The sequence below is a fragment of the Furipterus horrens genome, unplaced genomic scaffold (genome assembly GCF_987537825.1).
Source record: "Furipterus horrens unplaced genomic scaffold, mFurHor1.1.pri manual_scaffold_7, whole genome shotgun sequence".
Lineage (NCBI taxonomy): Eukaryota > Metazoa > Chordata > Mammalia > Chiroptera > Furipteridae > Furipterus > Furipterus horrens.
This window is the reverse complement of record NW_028327177.1, coordinates 92,605,441-92,620,626: the sequence shown is the minus strand read 5'-3', so window position 1 is coordinate 92,620,626 and position 15,186 is coordinate 92,605,441. Positions and strand designations below refer to the sequence as shown.

The following is a 15,186-nucleotide window of genomic DNA, read 5'->3' as shown; positions in this document are numbered from 1 at the left end:
CATACACATTTGAACTCTGGCCACAGAGTGAAAAAATAAAATAGGAAACCCTCTACTTTGTTCTTTCCCTGCCTCTTCCCCTGCCAAGTGACCATGCTGCCATTTGTGAAGGGGTGGGGAGTGGCTGACATCTTCAGAATGCTGCTTCCTGAGAAGGGCACTGTGTTCTCTATAGCCCAGCTGACTCCTTTCCCCTCCGTGGCCATGTACCCTGCAGTTGGACACAGTTTTCTCTGTGTCTGTGTCAGAAAGCCTCTAAGGTGCTGGGAATATTAGCAAGTGCTTATGAAGAGCTCCTGTGTGCCAGGCACTGTGCTGTGTGTTGAGATAAAAAGATAAATGAAACAGTGAGTTTACATCCTTGTAGAGATGGCAGACACCTAAACCAAAGATGAAGGAATGCCAACCCATGCCTGGGAGCAGTGAGGTCGCTGTGCTAGTGGCTCTGTCAGGAAAGGCTTAACTGAGACTTTCAGAGAACATGTTCTAAATATCCTCTCCCCAGGTTTCTCTTTAACTTACAAACTCCTTTTGTAGTAATGTTGAATTGTAAAAACACCCCCTGGAAGTGATTTTAAATCTAAAAAGTATTTTATTCAGATCAGTGAATTACTAAAAATTATATTAATGTGAGGGACCTAAACTATACTAGTTTTTGCAATATTAGAGATGGTAAGAATTGTGATAACTACAACTTAAGGCATTGATGAAAAGCATCTTTAAACAATTTGCAGAATTATCATTTTTTAAATCCTCACCCGAGGACATATTTATTGATTTGAGAGAGAGAGGAAGGAAGAGAGAAATGTTGATGTGAGAGAGAAACATCTACTGGTTGCCTCCTGTATGCACTCTTGCCTGGAGATTCAACATGGAACCTAGGTATGTGCTCTGACTGGGAATCAAACCGCAACATTTTTGTGCACAGGACAGTGCTCCAACCGACTGAGCCACCTGGCCAGGGCCAGAGCTGCGATTTTTATGATGATTCTACTTCTTGTTAACTTGTATTTTGCCATTGGCATTCCTTGAGCCTGCCTTTAGTCATGGTCCATTATGAGTGTAAATGACAAAGAGCAAAATCAATTAAAGAGCTGTGTAATGGTCAAAACCTTGATAAACCAACTAAATCATGAATACACTCATCTGATCTCCATGACCGTGCCCCCCCACCCCAACCCCACACCATACTTCCTAAGTGCACACTTGGAGGCTCCTTAGTTTGTACTAAGTTAAAGGGAGAAAACATTTTAAAAATTATTTTATTGACAGATTTTTGTTAAAAAGTAGAAATAAAACAGAGGCCTTACAGCCTTTAACGCATTAATCCTGAAACACCTTCCAGAGCCCCTAGTTGTTTATCTGTTGTAAACTGTTACTAACTGACCAGATCCTGATTTGGGTGACCGTTTTCTCAGTTCTCCTGTCCTGGCTGCACAGGAATGGAGTTAATTTATTACGTACAGTGGAGGGCTTCGGGCTGTGCTGTCCAGTAGAAATATCTCATATAATGCAAACCAGGTATATAACTAAATTTTCTAGTAGCCATATTAAAAAAGTAAAAAGAAAAAGGTGAAATTAATTTAAATAATATAGTCTATTTAACTTACTATATCCAAAATATTATCAATAGATAATCTAATAATTAATAAGATGTTATGTCATACAAAATTTCTGATATGTATATTTTACAATACCAACGTACCTCAATTTGGACTAGTGCTGAATAGCTTGTGGCTACTGTATTGGACAGCACAGATATAGATGTTAAAAATAATACCCAGATGTATGGTTACTAATGTGGAAAGAGATTCATGTTATATTAAGTGGAAACAAAGCAAGTCATAACATTGTGTTTAATATGCTTACATTTTTATAAATATGTTTATATATGTAAATAAGTAGTTTATAACTACACTGTATAGTACTGTAGCCACTAGACTAACTTAATAAAATTTAACATTCAGTCCCTTAGTGGCACTAGCCACACGTGCATACTGGCTTCCATGCTGGACATCACAGCCTTAGGTCATTACTTTCTTCAACCCTCTGAACTGATTGAGAAAGGCCGAGCTAGAGCTAGTCCTGTAACCAGTGGGGCTTTGGGTCCATTGAGACCCAGAGCCTCCAGGTTTTTAACAGTAAGACACAGGAAAGAGTTTCATTTATTCTGCCACTATTGTTAGATTTTAACAGGAGCATAGTATGGAAACAGAACAACCTACTTAAAGACCTGGTTCCATTTTGGTACAACTGAAATTAACTGCCATTCAAATTGCTGAGTACTCCATAAACCTGATGTCTACTTTAGGCACGCTCATATAAAAATGCTCCTTTCTGCTTCTTCACAACCTGCCTAATATTCATGGCGGGCCTTATTTAACATGGTGAAGAGAATATTGTTTTCTTACCAGTACACAGCTTCTATGCAGTGCCCAGGTTACATTCAACCCAGATGTATAGACAGCAGTTTGTGTACATGTAGTATATGAGGTGGGTTACAACGTGCAGGGATGTTAAAGTCAGAAGGCTGTGGGCCAGGTGGTGTTCTGAGAGCTCTACAGCTGTATATATTAACTCATATTACCCCCGCCTGGCTTCTTGTCTGCGCTCTGCCCCTCTCTCTCTCCAGCTTTTCCCCGACTTGATGGGCTGGTTTTGCCTGTTCCGCTGAGCTCTGTTCATCAAAAATGAGAGGGTACGTGATGTGAAAACATTATGCCCAACACTGTAGAACATAGGAACTGCTGTGCCCTGAATCACACAGGCCTGTAGTGAAGTCCGTTCTTACCACTTATATGATTTCACTTTTTTTTTTTTAATCCTCACCCAAGGATATGTTTATTGATTTTAGAGAGAGAGGAAGGGAGGGGGAGAGAGAGAGAAGCACTGATGCGGGAAAGAAACATCAATCAGTTGTGCCTGAATGTGCCTCAACCGAGGATTAAACCCAAAACCTAACCATGTGCCCTGACAGAGAATTGAACTGAAACATTTTGGTGTACAGGACTGACACTCCAACCAACTGAACCACCCGGCCAGGGCAGTGGAGAGCACTTGTCTAAGGCACTTATGCTCTCTGAGCCTTGGGTTCTTCTAAAATAGAGGTAGTGATACCTGCAAACGCAAGCTGAGGAACAGGAGGCGTTAGAATCAGTGCTCCATCAACAGAGCAGTTACTACCTTGAGCTCAGGAGATCTATAGTAGCATGGCATGTATAGTCAGTCACACGGTTGGTTATGAATTGGAACTAGTATCTCAGGAGAACACCGTGACATTTCTAGCCTATGTAGAATAAATTTATGTGTGATCAACCCTTCATTATCCTTAGTGGTGGTGATTGGTTCTACTATAAATAATTGAAACCAGTAGGGACTCCCGTTGTTTGACTTCAACTCATAGTTTCAAACTTCTTTCCTACCAAATGTTGTATCACCCCTGATGCAAGTGGGAGGGTTAATTTATTTGACTTTCGTTTTCTGGTTTCCCAGTCTCCCCAGCACAGTAGAAGTGCTGATGAATCGTAAAATGACCAAAAGGTCCTTTGTCAAAGGAAAAAAGATGATAATTTACATTTGCCATTGATAATATACTGTGCTCTTATCCAAGCTCAGATAATCTCGGTCCTTATCACTCAGGATTCCTTATATTAAAGTAGCATGTTTTAAATTACATGTGTAGTAAACCAAGGAACTTTTAAAAATATTGTTTTTCCTGGTTAGAAAAGTAATTGTGCTCTCAACTATAGAAGTAAAGAAATAAAAACCTCTACTCATTATGTAATGAATATATATGACTTCGAAAGTAATAAAATCTCTTATTTTAAAAGAAACAAAAAGTAATATATGATCATTGAAGGTATCCTGAAAAATACAGAAAAAATAGCTAAGAGAATTTAAACCACACATAATTTTACCTCCAGAGACAATTGCTGTTACCATTTGGTATAATTCCTTCTTCCTGTCAAAGTAATCACAGAATTTTTTAATCCTTATTTCACATTTAACATTATGGCATATACCTTTTCCCATGTAATACAAAAGTATTTTAATAATATATCCTTTTATTTACTTATTTATTTTTAAAAGATTTTATTTATTTATTTGTTTATTTTTAGAGGGTGGGGAAGGGAGAAGGAGAGGGAGAGAAGCATTGATTGGTTGCCTCTCGCACGCCCCTAACTGGGGACCTGGCTCGCAACCCAGGCATGTGCCCTGACCGGGAATTGAACCTGTGACCTTTTGGTTTGTGGGAGGCCGTCCAGCTCACTGAGCCACACCAGTCAGGGCTAATACATCCTTTTAAAGTCTTGCATATTCTTCCACTAAATGGATAAACCATAAATAACTTATCCTTTCTCTTATTGTTGATACCCAGGTTATTTTAGGGTCAGCCTTTTTAATTAGCCCCCTTTAAAAGTGGGTGTGGAAGCTGGGACAATAGATGCTGAAGTAATGGTACCCCTTGTTAGAAATCAGAGACTGATAAAATTGTTTCCCATGTTCAAAGAGAATGGCTGCTTTTTATTATTTCTTCAGGGCTCTTCATAGTGCTGCTGCTGTCTCCTGTGCTTGCTGATTTAAGCCATGATATAGTTCGCAGGAGACACCTTGTCTTCACTATTTTCTTAGCAGAAAAGAAAAATTACAAAGTTAGACTTTGTGCAAGATGCTCTAAATATACTATCTAATCTAATATTCACCGCAACTCCATTGGAAAGGTATGATTTTGCAGATGGATAAACTGAGGCTCAGAGAAGTTAGGTCATAAAAACTAGTAAGTGGCAGCTGGGCTTAAAATCAGGTCTGTGTAAATGGAAAGCTGGTACCCTTTCCCCCTGGGGTCTTATGCAGGTGGTATAGAGGAGGGGTGCACATTGTGAGTGATCCATAGTGACCAGCTCTGCCTTCAGGCCCCAGAAGGACTCCTGGTGGCCTATTTTGTTTGGGGCAGTGGCAAGTGGGGGCAGGTAGAGAAGTGGCCCCAGGAGGAGGAGCATTTCAGTCCCAGCAGGTACCAGGGTTGATGCCAACTGAGAGCATTACGGGTGGTGTGCTGGCCACCTTAGCTACCAAAACCCACATAAAAATCATTATTTCCAAGCAGATTGGAGGTTGTGTGTTTAACTGTCTTTTCTAGGCAGTTAAATGTGTGGTGGACGGGTCTCTGAGATTATGTTCACTGCTTTTGTTTCTGTACTTCTAGGGTGTTGACCCAAGTGATGTGAGGATTATTGAACAAGTGAAGGTTATATTTCATTCTTAACTACTATTTAATTGAGCCTCAGGTTTTTTGAGGGTTTTTTTAATTGCTTTGATGTAAGATGGAATACTGGGTTCCCATCTTACAAATTTTATAATTTGCTTTGGCATTATTTAAGGGTCAGTGTCCTATAGGATGCTACAGGAACTGCTCCTTTAAATGCTGTATCCAGCCCTGGTCAGTGTATCTCAGTTAATTGGAGCATCGTCCCATAACCGAGGGGTTGTGGTTTGATTCCTGGTCAGGACACATGCCTGGGTTGTGGGTTCGGTCCCCTTTCCGAGTGCATACGGGAGGCAACTGATTAATGCTTCTCTCTCACATCAATGTTTCTCTGTCTCTCCCTTCCACTTTCCCTTCCTTTCTCTCTAAAAGCAATAAAAGGATGTCCTTGGGTGAGGATGGTAAAATAAAATAAAATAAAATGCTGTATTCATTCTGTAGTCATGTCTGAGGTCAGAAGAATTTCTGAGAGCTGCTTTGCATTATTTCTCCTAGCTGGAACATTGGCTGTCTTTGAAGTCGGCGTGGAGGCTAGCTCCCCTGGCAGGGCAAGAGTGTGTCCCATAGAGAAGAGTGTTGACTGAAAAAGGCCTGAAGAAGGGAGAGGCCTGAGCCATAGGGGATAGGGCCCTGCATCACACTGCAGAGATCAAAGCCTGCTCATGCTGTTTTCCTTGTTCCTTCTGTGAACACAGAATAGAAACTGAAGGTTTTGTTTTGCATAAAGTGAAAGCACACGGTTCTGTGATTGCGTCAGTTAGATTTTAAGTGAAATTTATTTCAGTCGAAAAGGAGATACACTTGGTTTCCCTCACCTGCCACAATGTAGGCCAAGATAATGGTAATTCTTCAGGTGCTTTTAAAACCCTTAATGTTTTCATTAGTTTGGGGGGAGGTTTTGTGCATTATTGGATTGCACAGCAATTAAAATAAAACAAAGGTACATTTCAGCACTGAAAATCTGCGATGAGACAACGATAAGTAATGAATATTTAGGAGAGCAAGGAGTAATTATTAATTCTAAGTGGCATTAAGGACCATAAGCCACCAGGCAGGTACCCAGTGAACTGAGCACAAGTCCTGCAACTCTGAGAATTTCCTCCAAAATCTTGCTGTCCTTCAGGGTGATGCTGCCCACTGCCCATGAGCTGCAGCTGTTGTGCTTTGTGATACCGTGGGTATGAATATTGATTTTAATTTGAGGGCTTGGGAGATCACATGGAGATTTTCTGGAGTGTGCTATTTGACTTATCTGGATAGGGGTGCACATGGGAAAGAGCAGTGTTCTTCCTCTGCCAAAGGTGCAAGCTGTTAATCAACAAGTACTCATCAATGAATGTTTGTCGTGCTTCTGCTCTTGGCCTGGCCTTGTGCTGGTTGCTATTTGGAATACAAAGAAATGTGTGATCCCAGCCCATGAGGAGCCTAATCCAGTTGGAAAGATCCCCAAACATAGATAGACATGGGGCAAAAATAGCAGTAACATGATTAAAAGGCTGAACTGGGTTTTGAATAGGTAGAACAGCAAAGCAAGGGGAGTGAGAGGTGGTTACATACAAAAAGTAAGAGGAGGGTTTGAGTAGAAAGAAAGGGTTAGGCCAGTTTGGTCAGGTGGTAGAAGAACATGGAAACTAGGCAAAGGAGTTTGGGTTTTATCCTTGGCCAGTGTGATCTCTGAAAGGTTCCTGAGCAGGGAAGTAGCATATGTTGGATGTCCAGCAAGGTCACTTGTGCTCATCATTCTTTGTGGGGCTTCTTTTGGAGGAGGAAGCAGGTTTGGGAATGAACCGAGAGGAGTGGTGTAGTTAATGGGCGCTGGAGACAGACCTGCCCTCATAGCCCAGATCCCCCACTCTCTAGTCCAGGCATCTGTCTTCTCAGATACTCATTTCCCCAGCTGTGAATGAGGGTAATGGCTCTTCCGTGCTTACCTCAAAGGGCTGTGGAAGGCACCGCTACAGGCCCTGTGTGGGGGTGGGGGGGACCCCTGAGGGCTTATGTTAGGTACCTAGTCTGCCCTAGAAGACAGGAGAGCAGAGTCCTCATGAAGGGGCAGAGAGGTACGGAGGTAAAAGGGACTGAGGCTTGGTGGCCGCTTGGTTAATTTTTCTCTTCCTCTCATGAGAAGGTTTTTATTTTTATAGTGTGAAGCTGCTTCCTATTTAAGAGGTTTTAGAATTGTGATTCTTACCCCTGGCTGTACCATTTGAATCACTGGGAAAGTTTTAAGACCTACTAAAGCCTGTGCCTCAGCCCAGATAAGTTAAATCAGAATCTTGGGACAGTAGGGTCTAAGCAGGTATCTTTTTAAAAAGTTTTCTAGGTGATTCTAGAATGCAGCAGAGTTGGGACCCTCTGCTTTAGAGGTAGAGATGTGGGAGCCCTGACAGGTTATCTATAAAATACCTCCGAAGAGCTGCCCTGTCTTTCTGTACTTTGAGCCTCAGAGTCACTCTGATCTCTGTTCCAAAAGGGAGGAGAGAATTATGTGGGTTAGGCTGGTTTAAAGGTTTGCTTAAGTTTTGGCTTTAGTTCTTTTAACACATTTCTTTTAAAGTGGTCTTTGTAGCCTTACTAAAGTAATTTGGAGCCAGACAGATTCAAAATAAATTTTCTTTCTTATTTTTCCTAAAATCTCACCAAACGGAGGCAACTTTGAATACCAGCCTACTGTGCAGGGAACTCTTAAATATGTTTTGGGAAACTCAGGAGATACAAAATGCCAGTAAGGATGCTTACTTGGAAAATGGCCTGTATTGGAAGCAGTAATCAGGGGGTGGCAATGACAGCCCTAACCCCACATTCTCAGGTTAACAGTCCATAGGTTAGTCTGAATTCCACAGACTAGTGAGGACCCTCATTTCTCACGCTGCTGAAGGGCTACCCCAAGGCAATGGGGGTTGCCAGCCTTTACTGGCAGGTTGGAAGGTCTTCAAGTCAATGACTTGGGTTTCAGTCCCCAGTCAGCTGCTTCATAGTAGCAGTGTGACCTTGGAGAGCTCATTATATCTTGTTGAGCTGAGATTGCCTACCCTCTAGGCAGCTGTGAGAATTGAATGAGAAGTATTGAGTAAGGAGCTTAGCAAAATTCCGGGCACAAACTCGGTGCTCATTTTCTATGAATTCTTTTATTTATGTCAGAAATCACATGGTCTTGGTGCCTTTCCAGTGTGAAGAACTTCAGCACCAGACCACACACTGACTTGCCAAAATGCCCACATGCCAGGGCTTGACAAGCAGCCTCCCTCTCCGTCCAAGATAAGAGGTGTGGTGTTCTGAGGAGCAGCAGGAAGAAGACCCTTCGGGGAAGTGGCAACAGATGGCACAGTCTGGGGGCAAGCATAGACCTGTGTGACTCAGGGTTGCCCTACAAGGCTCTCAACCCTCCCTCGTACGCCTGATGGGCCTCGGTGGTTATATGCACGCAAGTTCTGCTCCACATCAGAGAGGATGGCAAAGATGGGAATGAGTCACTGGAAGGTTCTGGGCTGCTGACTCCAGCTCAGGCGGTGGAGCTGACTGCCAATGTGGGGTTTCTGCTGGTTTTCAGAGCACTCTTCTCTCTGCATTAATAAGAGCTATAGCCCAGTTTGCAGCGGTAGAAAGTCATACTATGTTTTTAGTTTACAGCATTGGAGATTTGAGGTGGAAGTACTTTCTTTGGTCGGGCTGGGTGGTGCTGTAAGCAAACTAAAATAATTACTGTTTTATAGTTAGGGAACAACTAGCCCCATTGAAGTGGAATAAAAATATTTCTGAACATCATCTTATCTTATTTCTGATTGTCTTTCTGTATTTGTAACCATGTCGTAGATGGCTAGGGCTGGGGCTGGGAGGCTACACTTTACAAGCGAGATGCAGTGGGTGGTGCTTTGAGGCTACTGGTAACTGAGTGCACCTTCTAAGTCAGCGGTTCTGAACCTGTGGGTCGTGACCCCTTTGGGGGTCGAACAACCCTTTCACAGGGGTTGCCTAAGACCATTGGAAAACACATATATAATTACATATTGTTTTTGTGATTAATCACTATGCTTTAGTTATGGTTGGGGGTCACCACAACATGAGGAACTGTATTAAAGGGTCGCGGCATTAGGAAGGTTGAGAACCACTGTTCTAAGTGGATGTGCATATGTTTCAAATGCTTTTGTGTGTGGAGCAGCAGCGGGCTGTGACCAAGAGGAGATGATGACATAGAACTGGCCTCCACCAGTATGGCACATCCTCAGCCTCCAATGGCCTGGGATGACCTGCTATGCTCATTGCACAGCTGAACCTGGGTTTCTCAGCTTCTGCGCTATTGACGTTTTGGGCCAGACAGTTCTTTGCTGTGGGGGCTGTCCTGTGCTTTGTAGGTATAAGAAGTATTTCTGGCCTCTGTCTACTAGATGCCAGTAGCACCCCCGCCCCTTCGCTGTGACAATCAAAGAGGTCTCCAGACACTGCCAGTTGTCCTCTGGGGGCAGAATCACCCTTTTTAGTGAACGCTGGCCTAAACATAGAGTGTCTTGGCAGAAGCATTAGTTCATGTGTCATTTTGGGATATTATAGGCTGACATCAGTACCCAGCCCTATCTTGTAGCTACAGCGTCTGTTCTGCCAAATGCTTTTCCAAAACATCATGTGCCATTGGATAGCCAAGTTAAAAAGGAAAGTCTAAACTATGTCTACACAGGGAAGGGTGGAGTCAGACTACACCTTTCATATTCAGAGTTAATCCTCAGCATGAACAAAGCACAGGGATTGGAACATAATAGGTACTTAGTAGATGTTTGCAATTGGCAGTAACATCTTTGTAAAACAGGTCCAAACTATAAACTTTAAAAAGTATATAAAGTATAAAAGTATATAAGAAATATATGAAGCAAGACTTAGTAGATGTTTACTTAGCACCTACCAACTGTCCAACATAGAGCTGGAAGTTTAAAAAATTAATATTATTCTGGTAAATCATTGTGAAGAAATGGATACTCCAAGTGATTTTTGAGAATTAACATTTCCCCCCAACTTTAGACTTCAAAAAAACTTGTCTATGTGTAATTGCTTGTAATTATTCAATTGTGTGTGCTAATTTCAGCTTTACTATTAGAATGTAAAAAAACAGAAAATTTGCCAATAATACAATTCTGAGAAAATTTCAAAGCTAAAGGACTAATCCAAATATATAAGAATGTGAGATGATTTTAGCATTTGGCTTTACTATTCAGAAATAATTACATTAGCATATTGCTTAAGAGATTTGCCACATTACACAAATCAGTTTTGAAATACTTATTTTATAACCCCACATGAAACTAACTAAGTATGGTGCCAGGCTCATAGTCACTTCACTCATAATTAAGTGGATATTATTGACTGTATCACCCTTAACATATTCCAGAGGAGGAAGAAATTCTTGCTTATTTGGACTTTAACAGCCTTTGCTAAATCAACAGAATGAAATGACTGTGTAATAAAATCTATTTTTAAATCCAGTTACCAGGTTAAGAATGCTTACCTGGCTTTATTTTCTAAATAACCTATTTAAATTAGAATTAATCAGTTGAAAGAATCTGTTGAGTACTGGGTTGATAAGCATTTATTGAATAGTGACTATGAATAGTGGCTAAATCATACCACCTAATAATGTTAAAACAATCCTGACCACTTGACGGAAAAATGTTAACATACTTTATATGATTTAATTTATACCTTTGTTGGCAGTGAAATAACACCAGGTGTTAGACCAGTGGAGTCAGACTGGACTTTGGTTCAGCAACCTTGGTACTTGAGCTCTGAAAATTCAGAGCTAAGACTCAAACTATAAGAGAGTTTATTTAGAAAGTAAGATGTAGAAGAAATGGGCTCAGGAAACAAGTTACAGAGACAAAAGAAGGCCCCTTGTTTCTTAGGAGAGAGAGGCAAGGAAAATGCACCCAGGGGAAGGGAGTGGGGAAAGGCAGGGGTGAGCTCCATAGAGAGAGCCACACTGGGTCCTTATCTGGAGGTATTTATCTGGAGGTCTCAGAGGAGGATCCTGACAGAATATGTATCCATCAGTTTTCCAGGTGTGTTCTTTCAGGGTCCTTTTCAGGGTCATGGTCTCATCAGTTTTCTAGGTGTGTCCTTTCAGGGTCATGGTCTCAACTGATTGTTCAGTGCCAGGGCAGGGGGTCATGAGTCAATTTAACTGGTCCTGATGTCAGCCAAGGCATGCTTGTCTGGTTTTGCTGCTTTCCTGGGCCTGGAGCTGAAACACAACTGAGGCCTAGATGTATATGATGTGGGTCACAAACTCATTGTCCAGGAGCTTCATACTTAGGAGCTATTCTCTGTTCCTGCTCTAAGGGGGTCTAACACACATGACTAGCAACATACCAGGGGTAGAAAGGTCAGAGGAGGGTCTAAACCACATGACCAACAATATGAAAGGTCAGGGGGTCTAAACCACATGACCATCGATATGCTATGGGAGGAAAGGTTACTCTGGTGACGAGGTCCTTGTTTTCTCAGTTTTGCCTGTTGCTAGGCACCTGGGGCTTTCTGCTTTGGTGACCTGTACCTGGCCCATCCTCCTTGCTCTGCTCACGTCATCATAAACTGCTTACTTAAATAAGAGTTACCTGGGGTGCCCTGGCCAGGTGGCTCAATTGGCTGGAGCATGATCATATGCACCAAAAGGTTGCTGGTTCAATTTCTAGTCAGGGCACATATCTGGGTTGCTGGTTCAGTCCCCAGTTGGGGCCTATATGGGAGGCAACTAATCGATGTTTCTCACATCAGTGTTTCTGTTTCCCCTCCTTTTTCTCTAAAATCAATTAAAAGGATCCTCAGGTGAGGATTTAAAAACAAACAAACAAACAAACAAAAAAAACAAGAATTATCTGAAGCGGCTATTAAAACTTTTAATTCCTAGGTTTTTATCCTAGAGATTCTGATGATGCAAAGCCTGGGAATGTGTATTTTTAACACTATCTCCTCTCTGTAGGGAGCAGGGAGATTTTAATGATCAGGCAGGTTTGGGGGGTTCACAGGATTATGGTTTCTTTACAAAATGCTGTCACTGCATATCTATTCCACCTTTTTACTTGTTTTCTTTATCATGGCCTTTTCTAGCTGACTGTACATATAAAATGCAAAATTTGAACACTAAAAATCACAGCTTAGTCTTTGACTGCTACCACATATGTCCATTACCCAATTTCTTTCAATGGTAAGTAATATCTTATATATAACTATAGTACAATATCACAGCCAGGACATTAACATCAATACAGTCAAGTTACTTAACGTTTCCATTGTCGGAGAGGAAAATTTTTCCTGTACACTTTAAGGTACTTTTGGCTAACCTAATAATCAAGTTGACGTGAGACAGATTGGCAGGAGAAAAGCAAATTTAAGTTTAATAACAAGTATACTTCCTGGCATACCAGGAAAACTGAGTAACTCACCATAAATACCACCTTCAGCTGAAGACGGAAGATATTGAAGGTGGGAGTAATTGTGCAAGGTTATGGGAAAAGCTCAGTAAACAAGGTTAAGGTTGTTCTGCACATTGAAGCCCAGGCCTTCTCCATTGGTAGTGAAGGCAGGCTGTATAGCAGTGGTTTTCAACCTTCCTAATGCCACGACCCTTTAATACAGTCCTCATGTTGTGGTGACCCCCAACATGAAATTATATTTGTTGCTACTTGATAACTGTAATTTTGCTACTGTTATGAATAGTAATGTATTATCTGATATGCAGGATGTCTTTTCATTGTTACAAATTGAACATAATTAAAGCATAGTGATTAATCACAAAAACAATATGTAATTATATATGTGTTTTCCGATGGTCTTAGGCGACCCCTGTGAAAGGGCCGTTTGACCCCCAACGGGGTCGCAGCCCACAGGTTGAGAACCGCAGCTGTATAGTGAGGGAAACACCCTTACAAATGGAGATTTTCCTTAGAAATGTGAATGTGCTTTTCAAAGGGTAACTTCTACTTATTCAGAGCTTCTCCCTTATCTTCTCTTTCTTAAAATTAGCCAGCATAAAATAATCTATCCCCAAAGAGCATATTTCAGGGTGGCAAACTCTGCTCCCCTTCACCATCAATCCAAGCATCCCTCATGTTTTAGTCCCTTTGGTCTGTGATAACAATACCATAAACAGGTGGCTTATACACACCAGAAATTTATGTCTTACAGTCTGGATGCTTGTAGTCCAAGATCAAGGTTCTAACATAGTCACCTTCTAGTGAAGCTCCTTTTTTTGCTTCAGAGCAGGCACCTTCTCAAAGTGTCCTCACATGGTGGAAAGGCAAGGGATCCCTCTGGAGCCTCTTTAATGAGGTACTAATCCCATTATGAGGATTTCACTCCCTTGACCTGAGTACCTGCCAAAGGCCCCACCTCCTAATACCATCATATTTGGCAGTTGGTATTTAAACATATATATTTTGGAGGACATAAACATTCAAACTATAGCACCTCACTTTGCCATTCTGTTACTAGGCCAAATCCATTTGCCTGTGTACATCAAAGCCCAGTGAGGTACAACAGGAGTTTGCAGCAAAGAAAGTAAGAATTTATTTTTAGTAAGTCGCCCACACCTAGAGTCACAAGTGAGGTAATGCTCAAAGACCTGGCTCCCCAGTGGCTTCCAGGGGATAGGTTATGTAGGGGAAAAATCATTAATCATGGTGACTAAGGGAGTTAGGGTCATGGTTAGAGTCATGGTCTCTATACTGATTGCTGGGTGCTAGGGTCAGGGATCAGGGGATCATTGTTCAGTGCATCTGCTCCTGCATCTGATTTCACTCTGCTTTTCTGGGTCTGGAACTGAAACACAGTTGAGGCCTAAATGTTATATCTAGTTTGACTGAAATTCTATCTCTGGGATCAATGGACAAATGACTTAGTTCCTAAGATTATTTGATGCTGACCAGAATCTCATTGTCCTGAGGGCTTAATGATTAAGGGCCCTGATGGACATGAATGGGAGAAGGAGGCAGGTGATTCAGGGTTATCATTATTTTTTGTTTCAGCCATTTTGATAGGTGTATAGTGATATCTCAATGTGGCCTTAATTTACATTTGCCTGATGACTAGTAATGTTTACCGTCTTTTCATGTGCTTATTTGCCATCTGTATATCCTCTTGAAAAGAATGTGTACTGTATTCTGCTGTTGGATGGAGTATTCTAAAATGCTCAGTAAATTGCAGTTGATGGTATTGTTAAGTTCCTCTGTATTTTTTTCTTTTCTTTTTTGTGTAGTTCTGTTAATTGCTGAGAGATGGGTGTTGAAGTCTCCAACTATATTTGTGGATTTTAGTCAATTTCTTCTTTTAGTTCTATCAGTTTTTGCTCACATATTTTGCATCTGTGGTGTTTGGTACATAACACATTTAAGATTGCTATGTCTTGCTGGTAGATTATCCTTTTATCTTTATGTAATGTCCCTCTCTGTCTCTAGTAATTTTCTTTGTTCTGAAATCTAGTTATCTGATATTTTCACTTATTTCTATCTTTGATATGGGTGTTTTATAATTAAGGTTCTTTAACCTCTCCCCCGCCCCCTTTTTTTTAGGAATATATCATTCGGGTGCAAAGAGGAATTTCTGTAGAAAACAGTTGGCAGGTAAGCATTTTTTTGTCATTAGAAAACTGTTTAAAATTTTTAAACAGAATTTTGGCTGTGGCATCAAAATCTGGAAAAATGAGAACATGCATAAATATAAATTGTATTTCTTTTAGTTATAAAGCTTTAGCTTTAATGTGTATATTATAAAAGGTTTTTCTCTTCCCAGTTTGGAGATTACGTAGGACTTTATTCTCTAGCTAGATCCAGAGTAAGTAAGATAGGCAAATTACTTATTTTGTTCCCAGTAATTCAGACCTCCTCCCCTGCAGCCATGGTTGGGGTGGGGGAAATTAAGAGTTAAGTCTACAGGTAGAA

The 15,186-nt window shown here is 41.1% G+C and overlaps 1 protein-coding gene across 6 annotated transcripts in view; it reads left to right on the top strand.

Annotated features, from left to right (window-relative positions):
* Window positions 1–15,186, top strand: part of PXK (PX domain containing serine/threonine kinase like) — a 72,990-nt gene that overhangs the window by 7,911 nt on the left and 49,893 nt on the right. For all 6 annotated transcript variants that reach the window (XM_090283917.1, XM_090283916.1, XM_090283915.1 and 3 more), the window contains exon 2: window positions 14,818–14,868. In XM_090283917.1, the coding sequence (XP_090140043.1) occupies window positions 14,818–14,868 (51 nt within the window). The remainder of the gene's footprint in view (window positions 1–14,817; window positions 14,869–15,186) is intronic.